General features: G+C 42.7%; 1 protein-coding gene across 2 annotated transcripts in view; it reads right to left on the bottom strand.

Annotated features, from left to right (window-relative positions):
• KAZN (kazrin, periplakin interacting protein) overlaps nt 1-22,716 on the bottom strand; it is a 153,368-nt gene that overhangs the window by 82,838 nt on the left and 47,814 nt on the right. For both annotated transcript variants that reach the window (XM_069946534.1, XM_069946535.1), the window contains exon 2: nt 20,413-20,484. In XM_069946534.1, coding sequence (XP_069802635.1) covers nt 20,413-20,484 — 72 coding nt within the window. The remainder of the gene's footprint in view (nt 1-20,412; nt 20,485-22,716) is intronic.

Genomic DNA, 22,716 nt, shown 5'->3' with positions numbered 1-22,716 from the left:
ATACTACTGGGGGGAGCTCACAGGGGGCTATATACTACAGGAGGAGAGCACAGGGGGCTATATACTACAGTAGGAGAGCACAGGGGGCTATATACTACTGGAAATGTAGCTCACAGGGGGCTATATACTACTGGGGGGAGCTCACAGGGGGCTATATACTACTGGGGGGAGCTCACAGGGGGCTATATACTACTGGGGGGAGCTCACAGGGGGCTATATACTATTGGGGAGAGCGCACAGGGGGGCTATATACTACTGGGGGAGCAACAGGGGGCTATACACTACTGGGGGAGAGCGTACAGGGGGGCTATAAACTACTGGGGGAGCAACGGGGGGTTATATACTACCAGGGCAGTCACCCCCTTTGTACCTAATATCAAAGGGCTGTTAAGAGAGAAAAATATGCCATTTCCTGCTAATAAGCATCAATTCTGTATGTAAATAGTTGAACGTTTGTGAAAATTAACAAAACACGTTTCCTACTGATGTTCAGCTCGGACCTTCACCTGACAATAGGCCCCGGTAAGTGGACCCTCACTAAAAGTTGTTGAGTACCCCTGCTCTAGAGGGAACAAAGGCTGGTCAAGGCTGGTCACCTTGAAATGTATCATGGCCGATTGACTTTCTTTTCGGGAGGGTCAACATTATATTCTTGTTGTATCCCAGCAGGCTTGGGTTTGTTCTGTATATTGCAAGGATTGGGAACCTTCGGCCTTCCAGCTGTTGCAAAACTACAACTCCCATCAGGCCCGGGCTAAAAGCTTTGACTGTCCGGACCTGATGGGAATTGGAGTTTTGCAACAGCTGGAGAGCCAAAGGTTCCCTGTATCTGGTTATGAGAATCTTAAAGGAGAAGTCCAGTGGGGAAGTAAAAAAAAATCATTAAGGGTGGGCTGAAAATACAAAAACAAGTTATAGTCACCTTTCCCAGCACCTGCGCAAAGCAGCGCCCTTCTCCTGGACCCCACCGTCTGTATTCTGAGCATCCAGCTGGCTACGTCACAACCTGGCCAACAGATGCCCCGGCTCAGCCAGTCAGTGACTGGGGCGGGACAATGCTGCAGTTCCTGATTGGCTGAAAGGGCTATAACTAGAGATGAGCAAACCCAGAGCATGCTCGAGTCTATCCGAACCCGAGCATTCGGCATAGCGGGGGCTGCTGTACTTGGATAAAGCCCTAAGGCTATGTGGAAAACATATCCATGCATTAATGTTTTCCCGACAGCTTAAGAGCTTTATCCAACTTCAGCAGCCCCCGCTATGCCGAAAGTTCAGGTTCGGATAGACTCGAGCATGCTCGAGGTTCGCTCATCTCTAGCTATAGCCAACTTTCTTGCTTATCAGTGAAGTGGAACCTGGGTCGCGGTATACCCAGAAACAGGGAGAAAATGACAGCCGATGGGGTTCAGGAGATCCGTAGATCCGTGATGCAGCGCAGAGTGGATATCCTGGAACAGTCAGTCTAGTGTTTATTACCTCCCCACCCCCTACCTGTAACGTTTTTTTTAGTTCCGCGCCAGACTTTTCCTTTAACAGAATTCTATCCAAAATAAGCGGTAGACTGAACATCTTATTGTCTTCTCCACTTTTTCCGATGGCTTTCATGTGAATGAAACATTATTATTGGGAATTTTTTTTTTTTAGAAAAGAACAACCAGAATTCTCATAAATATTAATCACCGTCACCACTAATTTACACATCATCCTGTTTGGTTTGAAAATAGACAAAAAAGTTATTTTTAGATCTTCTTCACGAAAATATATTCACCACAAACAATTTACATTTTATAACCGATTGCCCAGAAACGTCCTGATTGTTCCCTGAACATAATAAATTCGGAATCGGCTTTGAGCAAAATGTTTAACTTTGGTGACCCCTCTCTAAGCAGCGATTTCCTATAGAGACATCTCCCTCATCACACTGACTACAGGAAACTTGGGATTTTTTCCAGCCCTAATGAATGAGGCTGTTATGATGTCCGTGAAGAAGAACTCGAAGAAGAATGAATATAACACATAAGAATTGTTTTGCAGGAGAACAGGCTGTTCCATCTCTAGACAAACCTTTTTCTAACTGGTGATTACTTGGTCGCTGAGGGTCAAGGAACTAAAATTACAGGCAACTACTACCAGGGAGGGCTGGTGGCCACTACAGGGGAAATGTGGTAGTACACACTCAAGTCCTCCAGAATAGTAGTTGCTATTTGCTTTAACTTTATACCCTTGGTCATTAGAGCGTGGGACTACAACAACGGTCCCCACAACTACAACGGTCCCTGTCCCTTCAGAAGCAGATCCCTGAAGCAGTAAACCAGTACTGCGGGGGCACAGGGAGAGGTAAGTACAGCTTTTTTTATTATATTCTTTCCTGCCCCTGCCTCCTGGAAGATTATGATTTTTGCCAGACTTCTCCTTTAAGATGATCTCCCAAGGTTTTAGAAACACAAAGCAATCAGGTTTCACCAAGGGGAAATGCAGCAGTACCTAGGTCATTGCAAGTCTGGGTGGCCCAGAGCAAGAGACACACTCACAGGGTAAAACGCCAATTGAAAAGGGGGTTACTTTCATGGGACAACCTGCTGGGACTATTAGGACCCAGGACCGAATAGATCTACAGGAGTCTGGTGTGCTTTAACAGGGTTTGACCAGCGTAACACTTAAAGCATATTGCCGTCATACAAGGAGGAATGGGTTTTATGCACAAAGAAAAAAGTGCCATAAATACTACCGTCATATGTCAGCACAATGCCTGCTGAATAGGAGCGGTTTAACTTTACAGGAGTTCCACATAAGAGCCATTAACAGAACTACAAAAGCACAAGAGCAGGTATAATAGTTTAGAGAAGAAAAAGCTAAATGCCACTCGACAATAGTGGGTCCTGTACATGTACACAATGCGTCCCGGAGGATCAGGGCTCTTACTGGGAACTGTGGTTTGTTAAGCTCTGACTCAAACATTAAAAGATTTTTGCAAAGTAAAATCATTGGGAAACCACAAGAGCCAGAGAACAGGACCAGAAAAGCAGTTAAAGAGGTTTGTCATGTTATACAATGCCAACAACAACAATACGGCGGTGATTAGCAAGAAAGGGGAAAAAAAAAAACGAAACGCAATGTAAGCCTGTGTCATACTGGTACACCAGGGTGCAGGCCAAATGTAAAATAATATATCTCATGTAGATAAGCAGCCAAGATGAGCCTGCTGTGGGCAGCACTCATAATACTGCAGATACCTGTGAGGAGACCATTTTACCTACATTTTTTTTTTATTTTTGGTGCACACATAGCAATTCCCTAATATATTACCATAACCCTGAACTGCCCCTTTACAAGTTGTAATATGCTGTCAATGCACAGCACTGTTCTCTGCCCCGACGGTTCTCTCTTCTATTACTCTTCAAGGGAATTCTTAGGTAAGAGATGTATATTAAGAAACTGGAACCAATAGGTGAGATTAATCAAACATAGAGTAAAGTGAAACTGGCTCAGTTGCCCCTAGCAACCAATCAGATTCCACCTTTCATTCCTCACAGACTCTTTAGAAAATGAAAAGTGGAATCTGATTGGTTGCTAGGGGCAACTGAGCCAGTTTCACTTTACACCATGTTTGATAAATCTCACCAAATATGTATACAAATAAAGGTATACATTTCACCAGTCACTTATAAGGGTCAGAAAGTTTTTTTTTATTTATTTATTTTAAATAGTAGGACAATTAAAAAACAGGAGACATCCCAAAATAGGATATGAGTGGTAAGACATTTTCTCCATATGGAACTAGTCACTAGTATAGAGGTTACAGCCAGAGTCTGGCAAGCAGGCTACAGGATAACCAATACACTGCCAATAAATAAACATTTTTGATTGACAAAGAATTAAAAAGCCTCTTATTAATATACACGTGTGCTAGCGGACCTGTATGATGCCCCTATGAGTGCTTAGATGTCTGGCTACGGCTAGTCCCCTATGGCCATTAGTACTATAGAGATGGCAATAAACTGATATGTTACTTTGGGATGAGTATTATATACTTTCCTTAGGGTACGTTCACACTTACCGGATCCGCAGCTGATTTCATTTAATTAACTGAACACATCAAATCTGCACCATCAAATCTGCTGCGGATCCTGTAGGTGAGAACGCACCCTTATTATGTTTTCTCTAACCAGTGGTATCAATCCCCTTACTACAGGAGAAGGAAAGCAATGGGAAACAATGCACACACTGTACTAATGGTAATATCAGGTAAGGCCAACAGTAGCTTTTACCATGGTTGTAAATTCTTAGGACAGCTCCTCTGTCCATTAACATTCAATGGCGGGAGATCTGGCCGAGCAGGTCTGCAGAGGTGGCAAATCCCTGACAGCTAGGTGCCAAGTCCTGTATACTGTTTGTGCACTACATGTAGCAGCCGAGAAGCAAACAGAAACCATTTTATGTAAATAAGGGAACAAAGGAGACAGATCCTTTATTTATATGGTCAACAGACATGAATACTAAATCCGAGGAACAACTACAATCTCTGACTTCCCAGTCATATTTTTAATGGCTTCAATCTCAAACTAAACAATCCAAAAAGAAAAAAAAAAAAAGAAATTCTACTGGTAGTCTGGTCCTACATTCATATGTTCGTACAACAGTCCCCACATTTTTGGAATCAAAAGTACTGTATGGGACAAATGATCAGACTACACAGGGTGGGTTTGTAGTCTGTAACCATAGCAACACTGGTGTAATAGGAAGTGTAGACAGAAAACATGTGTAAACAAGATTTGCCAATTTGTTTCATATCTGAATATATACACAGTAGCAAAGGTATACTGCACAAACTCTTCTCTAGTATACGACATGTCATAGCGGCGGCGTGGAGACCGGACCGTACTACCCACTTAGCTATTGTCTGTTGCTAAGCAACTTAGCCCTGAACGTTCAGAATGTCCTAGGCAAAACAATCTGCATAGAAACAAAAAATGTATCTATCAAGAAGGTGAAAGACTTTATAATTAATTGTTACAATTATATCCCCCCCCTCCCACCCTGGATATATCCCCTTGAAATCTAGGTTATAATAAGTGATTATTATGCAGATCCACAACCAGTGAACCGTGCAAATGAACAAAACCATCAATGCTTATAAAAAAAAAAACAAAAAAAAAAAACACACAATAAAAAAAAACAAGCTCTTTATCGACAAAATTAGCCAGATTATATGCACGATCAATCAGCCTCACCCATGCAGAACCGCTTATCTTTCTAATTATTAGGGTTACAAAAAAGACAAAAAAAAAACATACAAAAAGAAAGTTTATTGAAACCATTTTGGGTAGCAAGATGAGCGATCCTTGTGACCATAAATATCTGATCGGACATGTCAAACCACGTCCCTCCAGCTGCTGCAAAACTACAATTCCCATCATGCCTGGACAGCTAAATCTTGGGTTGTGACTGTCCAGGCATGATGGGAGTTGTAGTTTTACAATAGCTAGAGGGGCACAAGTTTGACATCCCTGATCTAGCAGTAAAAAAAAAAAAAAAAAAAAGTTTAGAATTTTTTCCCCTTTCGGATATAAACCTGTCAAACATCCGTCAAAAGGAGCCTGCGGGACGCCGCTCGGGGCACCATGATTACTTTTCACACCACTTTGCTGCATTACAGGAGCTGTTTGGGGGGGATGTCAGTCAACAAGCTGTCAAATGGTTCCAATAACAACCAGCAGAACTGTGAACAGAGTATGAGGGCGCTATTATATGTAGCGGTTTGGAAATTTGTTTAAAAGAAAATTGTATTTTTTTTAGTTAATATTTTTGTGAAAAAAAAAAAAAAAAAAGACACACGCTATATATTCATTTATTTTTTACGCATTACAAAAAATTTAACATGTGTAGAATCTACATATGTCGCAGCTTATTAGAAGGGGTTATCCAGACTGCTGCTTTCTATCAACAGCACCACACCTGTCCTGGGGTTGGGTGTGGTATTGCAGCTTAGTTCCATTGAAGTGAATGGGGCAGAGTGAAAATCTGAAGACAGGTGTGGCACTCTTTCTGAAAGAAATGCTCTTCTAATGTTGGTTAAAGGGGTTGCCCAGCGAAAATCTTTTTCTTTCAAATCAACTGATATCAGAAAGTTATATAGATTTGTAATTTACGTCTATTAAAAAATCTCAGTTTTCCCATACTTATTAGCTGCTGTATGTCCTGCAGGAAATGTTTCATTTTCCGTCTGACACAGTGCTCTCTGCTGCCATCTCTGGCCGAGACAGAAACTCTTGGTTTTCTATGAATCCCCATAGAAAACCTCTCCTGCTCTGGACAGTTCCTGACATGGGCAGAGGTGGCAGCAGAGAGACTGGAAAGAATACACCACTTCCTGCAGGACATACAGCAGCTAATAAGTATGGAAGGACTAGAGATTTTTTAATTGAAGTAAATTATAAATCTATATAATTTTCTGACACCAGTTGATTTAAAGACATTTTTTTTTTGCTGGATAACCCCTTTAATCCAATTGTCACCCTCCCCCCCCCCACTCTGCATTAACTAGTGTGAACATAACCCAACAGAGCTATGTGGAATACATCTATAGAAAATTGAAAATATTGTGGATGTTGTTGATTCCTTCTAAAAACAGCGCCACACCCATGATTGGTTTTTGTATGTGGTATTACAACTGGTCTCCATTCACCTCTGTCTATATCAGGGAGAGGTTTCTATGGGGATTTGCTGCTGCTCTGGACAGTTCCTGACATGGACAGAGGTGGCAGCAGAGAGAACACTGTGTTAGACTGGAAAGAATACACCGTTTCCTGCAGAACATATAGCAGCTGATAAGTACTGGAAGATTAGAGTTTTTTTTTTTTTTTAAATAGACGTAAATTACAAATCTGTATAAATTTCTTACACCAGTTGATTTGAAAGAAAAACAGTTTTGCCAGAGTACCCCTTTAAGTATCCAAAGAAACAAGAAGCCACTATTCTTGGCAAAGGGAACATTGGATGATTGTATTGTTTGATGTGATGACCTTCAATGACTTATTTTAGTAGACGGTTTTTTTCCTGTTTTTTTCTTTGTAGGTTTGTTAGATTTCTATCCATATCGGTGACTCCGTGGCATTTTATCTTTATTCTCTAATACAGTCGGCAATGCCAGTGATTATGAATCTTTCAGTGACAATACAATAACTCATCCACATTAGTTTTCGTCGCTTCTATAAGACAGAACTCCTTTTTCCATGTTTTCCTTCAATTCATAATGAATATATTTTTATCATTAACTCAGCAGCCGGCAGACGCCTACAACTCCCGGCAAAGGAAACGCGACAAATGAGTCTTGGTTATAGAAGAGACTTCTCCTCATCTGCTTCTCAGCAGGATATCCAGGTATAAACTTCCAGATGGAGTGGGGGACTATATAAAGAACATGAAACTGTCACAAGAGAAGTCCCCGGGGGGCTCCGGCAATGACATGGTGACATCACTGGAAAACCGCACTCATCACCTGCAAAGATTCCTGGAGGCTGAAGAGTAATAAAAGTGTCAGAAACAATGACAGTCTGGGGTGAAGGAGATTCCCCCAGGTTCAGCTATACATACTAATACTGTCTATAGGCTCAGGGGCTTCAGATTCCTGACACATGATCCAGTAACCTATCAGAATGAACATGGTTCAGCCCGTGCACTAGGGAAGCATAGCCTTATAGCATACGAAACTGATCGACGGGGGACCCATGTTTATCTGATTCACGTGTCTCTAGGACAAAGCTGTAAAATTAGATGTTACACAAAGTTGTAAGAGGGCGCACACACATCCTGCACAAAACTGGGGTACACATTGTGTGTGTGCCCCCTTACAGCTTTGAGTAACTTCTGTCTGTGCCCTCTTACAGCTTTGAGTAACTTTTGTCTGTGCCCTCTTACAGCCTTGAGTTACTTCTGTCTGTGCCCTCTTACAGCTTTGAGTAACTTCTGTCTGTGCCCTCTTACAGCTTTTGTTTGTGCTGTTGTGCAAATTTTGCAAGAGGGCACAGACAGAGGCTGCGCAAAAGTAGGTGAAAGTCAGTAAGTAAGTAGGTGAAGTCATACAGTACACAAAGCTGTAGGAGGGCACAGACGTATCCTGCACAAAGCTGTAAGGGGGTAGTGCTAGACGTTCCACAAAGCTGTAGGAGGGCATAGATAGATGCTGCGCAAAGCGGTAAGGAGGTAAAGACATACAGTACACAAAGCTGTAAGAGGGCACAGACGTATCCTGCACAAAGCTGTAAGAAGGCACAGACAGGTGCCGCACAAAGCAGTAAGGGGGTGTAGATAGATGTTTAACAAAGCTGTGGGAGGGTGTAGACAGATGCTGCACAAAGCAGTAAGTGGGTGTAGATAGATGTTCCACAAAGCTGTAAGAGGGCACAAAAAGGGGTTGCACAAAAAATAGGGGGGTAAAGCTGTAGAAAGGCACATACATATCCTGCACAAAGCGGTAAGGGGGTGTAGATAAGCGTTCCACAAAGCTGTAAGAGGGCACATACATATTCTGCACAAACTTGTAAAACAGCACAAGCAGAAGATGCACAAAGCTGCATGAAGGTACAAACCTGGCTTCCAGAGTTCTCCTGATAAGCTGTTATTAGTGCAGAGTATATGGATAAGGGATAGTGATGTGAGACCTCCACTTTAATAGATATCCAAGGTCATTATCATAGAAGCTATCGATATCGCACCACACTGTGGTGGCATCTCCGTCATACACCAGACAAGTCTCATTATCCTAATTTTCTGTAAAAGTTGCAGGCAGGCATCATAAAACCTAGCCCTCTGGTCTGGCTGCAAGGGATTCAGCAGGCACCAGATTGTTTGAGTCTTCATTCTCTGCTACCAGCGACCATATGGAAGGAGAGGAGGCAGCGGGTGTGCGGGCTGACGCTCTGTGGTCAGAGAATTCCAATAAGACGCTTTTGATGTCTGGGCTAATAATAAGCAATATCATTTCTTTGCTCTGTGTCACTGCCCTGCCAAGTGCTCTCAGACCCAGGCGAACTTCTCTCCTGAATGATCAGGGCGTATTGCTGAAGGTGAAAAGTACAGAGTATGGCACTGCGCTATTAAGCCGGGGCTGGCTCATATCAGAGTCTGTTTTATCCCTGAGCCAAATCCATCTACAGAGACTTACAGCAGAGAGGAAATGAGCGGATACGTTATGTGGCTGGATATACACCAAAGCGGGTACAAGAAGTAGGCACTAGGAGCATTCCTTAAAGCAATACAGACTCCTCTGTTGTAGCATCTGCTGCTCGGATATCAAATATTGCTGCATATTGTCGCCGAAGGACCCTCCGGCTGCGTCTATCACCATACGTTGCTCGGAGTCAGTGTATACCGGGCCATGATGCGAAGAAGTAAAAAGGCTGCAATTAACCTCATTGACATACAATTATTGTTGTAGTGCAGCAAGTCATATCCCATCAACCCCAGAACAGACCTTCTATAGATAGCACTACGATGGTCTTCAATCCATCTCCAGTAGACGACTTGCCATTTCGATCCCTACCATTTCCAACAATGATGCTTTTATATTGGGGATAATCATACTATGGACACCACATAATGATAGACAATAGAGATGAGCGAACCTCAAGCATGCTCGACTCCATCCGAACCCGATCGTTCGGCATTTGATTAGCGGTGGCTGCTGAAGTTGGATAAAGTTCTAAGGTTGTCTGGAAAACATGGATACAGCCAATGACTATATCCATGTTTTCCACATAGCCTTAGGGCTTTATCCAAGTTCAGCGGCCACCACTAATCAAATGCCGAACGATCGGGTTCGGATGGACTCAAGCATGCTCGAGGTTCGCTCATCTCTAGTAGGCTACACTCTTTAACCCATACAGAATCCAAACTTTGTAGACTGAGACAGTAGAAAACATAGCTGGGTATGGCCAACACCACTCTTGTCCATGTGCGGTGTCCGGTTATTCATTTCAGCCTCATAAGTGAATGTTACAGCAACATGCTCCAGCTTTATAGAGAAGACGATGTACTCTTTACACACTATGCGATAATTACTTTTCTGGTGACACCTTCTAAAGCCCTGTGCCAAAATGCAAACCTCTGGTACTTCTAGAGATTATAGATAATTAGGTAAGTAGTGTTGAGGACACCTGTCAAACTGTTCAGGTTCAGCAATGTTCTCCGAACCCGAATGTTCGCCATTTGTGTCTCGTGGCTGCAGAAGTTGGATGCAGCCCTAGGTTGTCCTGAAAAACATGGATACAGTCATAGGCTGTATCCATGTTTTCCTAAAAGTCCTAGGGCTGCATCCAACTTCTGTAGCCGCAGGAAATCGAATGGACCTTTGGGTTCGTAGAACGTTGCCGAACACAAACGGTCTGACCGGTCCACTTTAGGTAATAAAAATTCTCCAGGGTTACCTACAGAGGAGGTAGAACTACTTTCTGGTGAGTAAATTTTGCTCAAGTGGTGCAATAGCCACCTTCTTCAATTCAGTCAGCCATCTTTGAGCCTTAAAACACACACACACACACACACACACACACACACACACACACACACACACACACACACACACACACACACACACACACACACACACACACACACAAAAGCCAGAACACGAATGGACTGAAGAAAGGAGGAAGAGGATACACACCATGGAGTAAAATTTGCAATATTTATTTCCCATGTTTACAGTAATATTCACTTTGTATACATTGTTATATTCAGGAGAGATGTTCGAAAGCAACGTTTCAGGTGACAGACCTTCATCAGATTTTGGAAGGAGTGAAGAGCACGTTTGCACCATCGGCAGCTCTCTACCTCAGGAGAAGGTACACCCTCCATCATGGACTGTGCTATCCATTTAGTGTCCAGATCTTCCTTTCAGAGTTTGACGAAGGGGCTGTTGCCTGAAATGCTGTTTTTGGACTTAATTCTGGAACATAACAATATATGGGATTCTTGACCTTTATTAGAAATTCACGCCTTGCTGACCCACCTTACCTGTACTATGTGAATCTATCCTTATGTTTTATTAGTGGTGGGGACCTAACCTCCAGGAGCCCACCAAGGGGTCATGACATTGTAGCTCAAGTTGAAGGTCAAACTACTATAATATTAAACATCGACAGCCTATCCTAAGGCTAAACAACTTGTAGCCCGAGAGGATGGACAGTCTTCTATAAGCAAAGTCTTCTGTCCATCATTGGGATCCATGGTTGAATGCTCTGGTTTAGCGTCCAGTCTTCAGTTACACGCAGTATTGAGTCGTAATGAGCGGGAACAGATTCTTGTAACTTGTTTTTCTGATGACTTTCAATTAAGAACCAGTGCAGTCTAAGACGTCTTCAATAGACCGTCACCTTCTACCACTGATACTCTACATCAATGACATTCATAGTAAGGGGTTGGACGCTCCAGTAAATGCACAGAGTGATTAGAACAGAGAAAACTATTCTTGTTTTTAAGCGTATCTACATGGACGGCAATGTCTGATGTATACCAGCCTTTCTGGGCGACATTATGAGGGAAGGAAACAACCTAATGAATCATGCATTAGCTCCAGTTCCATTCTTTAGGGTCTCGGGTTTCACAATAGGATTATGTAATATGAGATGTATTGAATTCTAGGCCTGACGGGTCATAATGTGCAGCTAAAGCTATAAGCAAAATATGTACAAACATAACACAGATGTAGCAGAGCCGAGTACTGTTTCACTTAGTGTGCGTCGAGTTCTTGTATAGACGAGCACATTGTGGCCCTGTACAAACCCAACGGAGCTGTAATATGGAACCCATAAAAAACACTTTGGAACTCTTCATGCTTCATCTGTAAAATAGTGCCATATGGCGATACAAAGAGCACCTATGGTTCTGCAATATGTACGCCAAGCATACTGCCAAGACATTCAGTCCTCCTTATAAGATATAATAGGATTCTATATCTATCCTCTATAAAACTCAGACACCTACATAGATTTACTATTTGTGTTCCGGCCTTACATTTTATTGTGGGAAGGTTTAGTTTGTTTTGTGATGAATGTGGAGAGATTTATTTTTTAATATACTGATTTTATACATAGGCTTCTATATTTCCTCCTTCGATCTATTACTATTCGTACTCTAAACAGAAAAGCAAAATCAAATTCTAGAATAAAAATCGTGACGGATTATTTAGATCGTGACTACAAATCATTAATCCGTGCGGCGAGGAAACTGCACAAATAAATATCATGCCGCGCTCTTTTACATTTCTAATAAAAAAACTAGCACCAAAGTCAGCTGGCAGCTTTATTTTTTTGGCAGCTTTGAAGAAAAAAAAAAAAAAGGCAAGTACGGATAATAAACTGCTGCTGACGGATCTTGGTTTATTGTACCATTTATATCATGGTTAAAAATTAGATAACTTTTCAAAATGTTTGGTTCAGCAGGGTCGCCAAACTTGGGGTTCATCCGAACCTTAAACCACACAAACAGCTAAATTATTTCAGGCGTTAAACTGTTTTATTGTGGTTCACCAAGTTCACTCATCAATATTTTCTTCAATACTTTCTCCGTGTTCTCGTTCCCCCCTGCTGATATCAGCCGCAGCTCCTACCAGACTGAGGGGAGAGTGACATCCCACTCGGCCAATAACTGGCCTCAGTGCTGTACCATCTCAATCAGCGACTGGCTGAGCGGGCTGGAGGCGGCGCCAGAGACCCATAGAACAATACTGAGGGGGCACAGACAGGTGAGCATACACTTTTATGTTTTCTATATGTATTAAATGGTATGTCCACCATCTTTACAAACTCATTACAAACTCTCGTTCTGTTTTTGCAAAGTTCATAACGAATTTCGGTTAATGAAGTTTAGTTTGCTCATCTCCATGACCATTAAGTGTTTGTGTTTTAACTTGAAGGGGGCGGTAATAATGTATTCACTGCTCAATCATACCAGTAGACCTCTGTACTAAGCAGACACAAATAACTGGATAAGTCAACTATTTCCACGCAGCAATTATTTTTGTGCATAATACAATAAAAAAGGCTCTAGGCCCCTAACTCTACCAAATCCTCTGACCACCAAGATAGGAGTCATTGTTTTGAGCATTGTGGCTGAGAAACTGTAGTGATAAACCCTAAGGGAACTGTGAAGGCTACATGGTATTCGGACATATGTAAGGCTAAAGCAACTCAAATGTTAGCCAAGCGAACCATTAGAGATCGAGCATGCTGGAGTCCCATCTTTCAGCTTCTGAATATTGGTGGCTGAAGTAGATAGATGCAGCCCTAAGGAGTCTGGGAAAACATGAAAACAGACATAGGCCGTATCTATGTTTTCCAGTACTCCCTAGGAAGGCATCCAACTTTTTCAGTCACCGGTAATCAAATGCCGAACAATTGGACTCGAGCATGCTCATCTCTACAAACCATATAAAGACAAGTGGGGTTTAAAAGGGTTTGTCTAGGGTCTCAACCACTGAAGCAATCTGAGAGAGTAGTTAATCTTACGACTATGACATTATAGGGCAGTATTCTTTATTACACTGAATGACATTTTATATTATATGGTGATACTATATGGTCGTATCGCCCTCTCTAGTCCATTCAGTGTACCACTACAGATTCATCCACTTCAATGATCCATCTGCTCACAGAAGAAAAAGCCTCAAATTCTGGCGAATAAGACTCCTCTGGGATATAGAAATCATTGGCCGGCATTATAGCCCTAATATCCATTATTTTTAGATTGATATCTGATTTCCCTTTCGAAAAAAAAAAAAAAAAAAATAGACCCTGGGGCTTATAATTGCAAATTCCATATATTAAAAGAAAATAAAAAGTTGTCTGACACCGGCAAGGAAATGAGATTTGTTATTAAGTTGGGCACTAGAGGTAATATCAGAAAAGACGGGTCCGACAGAATTTCAATTCGGAAACTGACAACACAAATCTTCCAGCGGCCGCTCTCAGCAATGCATGGAGATGTGGCCTGGGGCAACCAAATGCCACCTCCATCATCTGATGTCTTTGTATTAATAAAGCAGTCGCTTCACAGAAAGGAGCCTTTCATCTCTCCTGAATACACGCAACTCAGCAGCAGCCTGTCCGTACTGCAAAGTCAGAAAGGATGACCGATAAAACTTTCCATTTTTCTGTCAATATTGAGCAGATAAATCTGGGCCAAAAGGTAATTTCCCTACGGATTCTGCAATTTTACTCCCACAGTGTATGGATGAGATTTGTTACAATGGAATCCACTTTCCAGATAAGTTTTGACCCACAGCAAACCTATGGGTGGGTTCACACTGAGGGATCCGCGCGGAGAAGTTCTTTAGGCGGAATTCGCCCGACCATAGAACTGAGTCTATGGGCCGGGCAGAGATGTGCAAGGCAGGAAGCAGGGGCAAGTGGCGGAATCCGCCGGAACTTCTCTGTGCGGATTCCTCAATGTGAACCCACCCTATATCTCCACCCTATAAGAGCAAAATAGCATGCGCTATTTGATTCCTGGTGGCTGAAGTTGGGTGCAGCCCCAAGGCTGTCTGGGAAAACATGGATATAGCCAAAGACCATAGGCTGCATCCATGTTTTTAAGGTCTCCCCTTAAGGCTGCATCCAACTTTAGCCACCGGTAATCAAATGCTACAGATCAAGGCTCGCCCATTTTTACTCAGGCAATACATCACATAGGGCATGGAGGATCAGTGGTTGGCGCTGTTGACTTGTAGAGCTAGGGCCCTCAGTTTGAATCTTTATGGAGTACTTGGTGGATGTCTTTCAGGTTCTCCTATTTCCACATAGATTACTTTATTGGCTTCTTATCCTAGTGTATGTGAAGGGGTAAGGAAAAATTAGACACCCATTAGGGACAGATACGTAATGCAAGTGATGGCAAACTCTCTGCAAGAGGACTAGACAGTTATATTATACCAATGGCCTCCAAGAGTTACAAAAAATTATTTTCCACTTGATGTTCGTTCAACCTGAACTTATAACGGTCAGAAAGTTCTCGTCTCCTTCAAATGTTAAAAGAAAAAAAAAATACAGCGGAGGAAGAAGCGGCGTGATATCAGAATAACTTCAAGCCATCTTTAATAGCATCTCAAGAGCATTGATAATGAGCTATTTGCACTAGAACTGTAAGCTACACTGATACTCTTAACTCCGAACAATGGCCCATGCTGTTCAACCAGTGTGCGATCTGAAGACTTATGTAGTACACATCCATCCTCGCCTAGACCCTTCTATCAAGACATCAGAGATAAGGAAGCAAACCCAAAAAAAAACAAAAAAAAAACAGGCTAATTAATTCTCTGAAGAAGCGACCATGTTTGATGCCCCCATATTAACATTACAGTCAGGTCTTTAATTTGTCAAAGCTACAGAAGCACTTGAAGGGCTTCACTTAAGAAAAACTCCACGCAGCTTATAAATGGGCACTGTCCATGCTGATGCCAGCTCCGACCGAAGATTACAATTCAGATACATGCTGATTTCAGCCAAAAAATAAAAGTCTCACACTGCTCTGTAATATCTGCAAGAGACGAGAGATTACTGGCCAGATCGCCGCAAGGGATGACTTTGGATTTTAGTAATAGACAGTTCAACGTGCTTTCAAGTTCTAGACTTCTAGTACATAGGATGAAGGCAGACAAACTCCTCATAAACTTCAGAAAATCAACTAAAAAGTTGAAATCGCCATAGAGGTCATTGGTTGGAGTCTCAGAGAGAAGTTTTAGGAAAAATAATTGCGGTTGGGATTTAGTGTTTACGGCCGTGATGGTGAACCTATGACACGCAGTCATGTTCATTGACATGCTGCCGCATGCCAGCTCCAGCGGTGTCGATATTACAGTAGCTAGGCCACACCCTGGCCTGACCCCACCACGTATTCCCCACCCCACGTACTGCCCAGACATCACACGGCACCCATCCATTGGATGCTGGCGCCATGGCCGGCCGCAGCAGCACCATGCTTCTTCCTCAGGACGCACGCTCAAGTGTTGCTTCAAGGCAAGATGGGGCATGTGTTTGGGGATTTATTGAGGTCAATGGATAATAGCAGTCCTGGGCTGTTCAGTAGGGATGAGCACAACTCCAACTCCTGGATGCCACCCTAGGGCTGCCAGGAAAACATTGATACAGCCATAGACCAAGACTACCAGGTATTCCAACTTTTTCAGCTGCCAGTATTGAAATGCCCAATGATGGGACTCTAGTATTCTCAAGCTGCGCTCATCTCTAATAACCAGCAAATTCAACAATAAAAAAAATAAATAAATAAAAAGCACAATGAAACGCCATATGATGTCCCAATACAATGAGTGACCAAGAACGAGACAATGACTGACACCAACGACTGTGTATGATCCTCACCTCCCCAGGCAGGTGTGAGAATGGGCTGACCTCTTACCTCCCCTTGGGTCGATGAGTGAACTCCACCACACTATGGCTGCTCTTGGTTCACAATGCTTTGACCCTTGTTTCCTAACAATTATATAAAGATGGGGGATATATGGAACAGTGAATCCGAACCCGAACATTCAGCATTTGATTACCGGGCGCTGCTGAACTTGGATAAAGCTCTAAGGTTGTCTGGAAAACATGAATACAGCCAATGACTATATCCATGATTTCCACATAGCCTTAGGGCTTTATCCAACTTCAGCAGCCACCGCTAATCAAATGTCGAACGTTTGGGTTCGGATGGACTCGAGCATGCTCCAGGTTCGCTCATCTCTAATTATAACAAGTTGATTTTTCCGAAGCAAACAAAGTAAAATACGGTGAAGAATATCTACCTCTTCGTAGCAAGAGGCGGCATCAGCTCATACAACCCTAATGCAAAAATAACATCTACATCCCATCCCATCTACATCCCAGCCCATCAGTGGTTACCTGGCAGCTGACAGCTCATAAAGAAGGTATCCGACCTGCCTTGCTGCTAAGGCAAATGTTTACATATCGCAGTACAAGGTCAGAACGCTATATGACTCCCGCATTATCTGTCTATGAGACTCAGATGGGTAAACATACAATAAAGCGTAATACCCTCAGACGTACTATAATCTCCTCATCTATACCAGGCTGTTGTTATCACTGACTCATGTCCGGTATCCATGTACCCAGTCACTACCAGCCATCCAGATATTACCTTACCTTTGAAGGCACACAAGCACGTTTGTCAAGAAAGTAAAATTGCCTCTATAAGATATAGCTCATAAAATCAAATATTGCATTTGAGGAGGTGTTCTTGGGTAGCACCAGTCAGCACCCAACATGTGATCGATATCTATAAATTGGGCACAATGGTAGTTTTTGACCACTTTGATCAATGATCGTTTATTGATAGGCGACAGGTATCTGCAAAAAAAATTCATGGCCATGTTTTTTTTTTTTTTTTTTTGCCAGTTATTGTCTCTTTACGCATCCCATTTAGACTTGTTGGCTTTACTCTAGACCAAAGATGAAGAACCTCACAATACAAAAGTGATGTGGTCTCAAGGACTGCAGTGGGCAGTCTGAGAGGACATGAATCTGTCTCCTTGAAAAGAGTGCCAAGCTGGCATAGGGAGTGGTATAGGCCTGGGGGTAGGAAAGTATGCAAAGCAGCTCTCTGGTGCCACCTATTGGCGGCAGATTTCCTGTATATCGCTGTTCAACCAAGTAAAGAGCCTTAAAATGCCAGGGATTATCAGCAAAACCAGAATCTGCTACAAAAGCAATACCAGCCAACCAACCAGGAAAAACCTGAGAATAGGGACTCAATAGGGATACTGGAGTGGTGGAGGAGAAAGTAGGCTGGTGAGAGGGGGAGTGAAAGAAAGATACAAATTTGGGACAAAAAAAAAAAAAAACATGGAGTATCCTCTAATAGTTTAAAACTATTATATGCTGTATATATTTTTTTCTTTGTGTGTTATCTACACATACACCAACATAGGTCTACCATCCAGCTTGGTCTAATCAGTCTATAAAATTCACAAAGAGTTAGCAAACCCACACAAAACATTACACAATGTTATCAATACATTATGTGGCGACAATAAGGTCACATTTGCCCTTTTAGCAAACATTTGTTCTTCCTATATAATCCCCTGTAACACTGGACGAGGCACGTGTAAGCTGGCGAGAATTAAAACAGCATCTGCCTGCAAAAGGCACCGGGGGTGGGGGGTGGGGGGGCAAGATTGACCACACAGACTCTACAAATTCAGACTTCACAAGGTCTCCAGAATAATAACATGGCTGCTTAATATTGTTAAAAACACACATTTTTTTCCATTTATATAATTTTTTATTTTTTATTTACTTTAATTATAAATTGCAAAGAAAATACAATAGGCTAAAATAAATCTATTTTGTTGAGTGATCTTCTACTGCAATTGTTCAATTAAAATTTATATTTAAAAAAGAGGGGAAATATTTAACTGCATAAATCCTGCATAATAAAAAAAATATATATACATACATATACACATATATACATTATATATATTATATATATATATATATATACACACATTATATATATATATATATATATATATATATATATATATATATACACACACACACACACATATACATACATATATTATTTTTACGTACCAGTTTTATGTAAATATTTCTCCCCCCCCCCCCCAAAAGAAAGATAAAAATAAAATATTCAGACATTCAGGCCCTAGCAAGGGGCTCATGAGCTGAACTGTGACTATTGCAGAGTGAATAATATAACAGTGGCATGGGGAAATGTGTGCAGCAGATAATACCCTTGGCCAAATACACTTAAGCGTGAATAGAATGCAGCAGGTGGCGGGAGGGGCGGGGACTATACACAATGGAGGTTTTCAGCTTGATTACCCAAGTTCTGACCCTTTATGGGGGGTGCTGCACAACGCTGGCAGACATTACAGCCATGCATGCTCCTGACAGCCTGGAACGCAATTTAAGCCTTTTACTATCAATCTGACAAGGCTCTAATGTTCTTCAGCTCTGCTAAGATGTCAGAAAAGTGAAAAAACATGATTCATTTAAGAGGAGAATTAATGAACAGGGACACTTAATGGACAGTAGGAGAACAATGTTTGCACACGAGACAAGGCATAAAAAGAGGACACGTATAGTGTTTCCATCCATGCAGGTTTATATCACAATGTCAGAGAATGGACAAACACAGGGCAAACAAAGAACAAGAGGGATAGCAGAAGAAATAAAAAGAGGGTATGTATTAGAGAAAGAGCAGAAGGGAAGAGAGCATATACGCTGCAATGTTGAGCGGACCTGACAAACTCTTTGGGTTGGCAACCATTTTACAACCCAAACGCTTTGCATTTGATTCCCTGCGGCTGAGGAAGTTGGATGCTGCCATAGGCTGTATCCATGTTTCCTGGAAGCCTTAGGGCTGTATCCAAGTTCTGCAGCCACAGGGAATCAACTGCAGAGTATTCTGGTTGGGAAAAGGTTGCCGAACCTAAAGAGTTTGTCAGGTCTGCACAACACTACATATATGCCGATATGGAAAGATTAATTGCCCCATGTAATAGAACCAATGTTCAGTGAAAGTCTATCGTCCTGTATAACAGGGACTGTGCGGCTGATAACCGATAGAACTTCATTGCACACATATTCCTCTTTAAATGGGAAGATGTGCGACTGACTAAAAACGATTTAATGGCTTGCACAGAACAATGCAACCAGTCAATCGGATGATCACTGGTGTTTTTACACTGAGAATTGGTACCTGTCAATAACCGGCATGCATAGAGAGAGAGAGAGAGAGAGAGAAAGAAAAAAAAAGGAAAAAAAGAAAAAAGAAAGCGATAAAGAAAGAGAAAAAAAAGAAAAAAAGAGGAAAGAAAGAAAAAAAGAGAAAAGAAAGAAAGAAAGGCACAACAGGTGAAGAGAGCATGAAGGGAAAAGGAAAGGGGAAAAGGTATAGTGAGCAGGTGATAAAAAATGTATCTATCAGGCAGCGGAGATGCCGGTGTGTGCCCGGAGTGGGCCATGCTCACTATAATAGTGTGACCTTACTTTCTTTTCCAGCTCTATTCCACAGTCAGTGCATCTACCGCATGACTATGGTTACCCAGTATACATTCATACTGTCCTCTCGAATCAGAGAAATGCCAAGAATCCATCCAAATATCAACACTCAATACAGCAATCCACCAAGAAAAGACTGATACACAATGAATGCCATGGACCCAAACAATAGTCATGCCAGTTAAATACAAGGGGTGCACAGTCCCAATACTGGAACTAAGACGTTACAGAATCCAGTGACTTCAATAGAAGTTGCCCCTGCAGCGCACCATCTATCAGACTCTTGGGCACTTGTCCAGCCACATATCAATTACTTCAGGACCCCCAACGTTTCCCCAAGAATCGCTCGAAGGCGTGCAGTGCTACTTACAACCATTCGTGTATTTGTCTTGCACTTGTAGCGTACCAGATCTGCTCAGCTTCATGTTGCCATACTCCAGACCTATGGATAGACAATAGGATAAATCAATATATTGGCGCTATCAATCACACATTAATCTGCAGCAAGACACTAGACATTAAATAGGAATGAACAATATACAGTCACGAAGAGGGAAAATCCGCAGCAAATCTTTGACGTCAAGCTGAGAATTTTGGTGCAAGTCACATCAAAATTTTAAATTTCAATTTTTTATTTTAAGTTTTTCTCATAATCCAATTCCTGACGTCCTAAAACTTAATACCTACACACCTAAAAATATATTAAAGAATAGGCCATCCCCATCAGGTCAGTGGGGGGGACCCCTGGCACCATCAATGAGCTGATTGTACAGAGGCTGTAAATATTGGCATCCAGCACAGTCTCTTGACTGTTTACCGGGCACAGTGCCATACATCTTACTGGTGGTGCCTGGTACCACAAGCTCAGTTTTATTCCAGTGAATGAGACTACACTACATGAAGTACTACAGTAGGCAAAGGTACTACACCCCCTGCAGAAGTCCAGAATGTAAAGGCCCTATTGCACCAAGCGATTATCGGACCGATAATTTACTTGGTGTAATAGCTTCTGCTAAAAGGCAACGATCAGACGACATGCATGATGTTAATTGATTCGTCTTTCAACATGCTGAAAGATTTTTGAATGATAACAACGGTCTTCTGGCCATCATTTCGTGTAATAGGGGCAGTGGCAGAAGACCGGCGCCACTTCCTATGGGCTACCTGGACGATCTAAAGATCGGAGGAGACACTCCCGCACCTTACTGCAGCCCTCCCACTGACCTGCTTGCTGTTGGTGTGTGTAATAGCGCCAGCAGCGAGCAGGGAACAAGAAGCAAGCGAGCGCTGAACTGACAGGTCGGCGCTCGCTTGCTCCTTATCATCGGCCCATCTAATAGGGGCTCAACTCAGGACGTTCTCATTCCAGACTTCAAGGAAATCGGAATGGTTGGAAAGCAGAAGATGATCTAAAGCAAATTCATTTGATTTGGGTGCTGCAAAGTCTTTAGGGTGTTATTACAGGGGTCGATGGGGGTCCAATAATAACTGTAAACGAGCACCGATCTGCTAGATCGGTGCTCATTTACTTTGCCTATTACACTGCCCGATTATCGTTTAACAAGGGCTGCATGGACATAGTTACCGATGTCCTTGCAGCCCTTGTTTAAACTTTATACATTATCTATCCAGGCTGCAGGGCTCCTCTTGTGGTCTTCTCCCCAGGTCCCGCTCAGGGACAAGCTTCAGAGCGGTCTGTCTCAGCTGACAGGCCGCTCAGCCAATCCCTAACAGCGGCCAGTGATTGGCTGAGCGGCCTGTCAGCTGAGACAGGCCGCTCTGAAGCTGGTCCCTGTGCGGGCCGCGGAGAAGACGACCGCACGAGGAGCCCTGCAGCCTGGGTAGGTAATGTAAATTGTCAGCTGCCGGCCTTGCACCGCTATTACACGCAGCGATGCACGGTCGACGCCCGACAATTATAGGTTCAAACCTATATCAACAATTGGCTGATTGTTGTATTTATTACACGGATCGATAAATCGGCCGAATCGGGCCCCTTACTGTAGATGGCCAAACGATAACCATGATAAATGCGGAAGAGGGCGGGGGGGGCGATCACATGATAATATTAAGTAATTCGGCACCATTCGGGCTCAAAGATGCCCATTTTACGGCACAAACTCTGACACCTTTGGTTGAGTTGCACTAACGTTATCGCATAAGATGCTTCTATGACCTTCGGCACCCTTCCTATAAGGCACTGAATAATTCCTTATTGTTCCTTTGTTTTTCTGCAGATAACCGCTACTTCCTATTGCTATGAATTACAATGGCGTTCAGCTCACTGGAGAAGAATTTAGGGGGGGGGGGGGGGGGGAGGCACATACAAGTAAACCATCCGCAGCAACACTATTCCCGCACCGAATTCATCGTAGCGGCAAGATGTAAAATAAGCCTGATACAGTGACACACCGCTTCATTCCCTGGTAACAAACTACTGTACACAGTCCTGAATGGCAGCGGGACAAAAGGATGCGAGCGCGGCCGAGGAGCTTTATTTCCTGGAGCAGAGCGGATGGTTTGTTGTGCTGGGCCTAGGCCAGATGCAAATGATGCCTCTGAAATGCAGCGTAGCTGACAGTTTACTCTGGCACTACTTCCCCATCCTCAGCGACTCTCGCGGAATATCAATGAGGCCTCATAAAAGAGTCTGTCACAGATCCCTGGATTCCGG

Source organism: Dendropsophus ebraccatus, chromosome 12 (genome assembly GCF_027789765.1).
Source record: "Dendropsophus ebraccatus isolate aDenEbr1 chromosome 12, aDenEbr1.pat, whole genome shotgun sequence".
Taxonomy (NCBI): Eukaryota; Metazoa; Chordata; class Amphibia; order Anura; family Hylidae; genus Dendropsophus; species Dendropsophus ebraccatus.
This window is presented reverse-complemented; position numbering and strand designations above follow the sequence as displayed.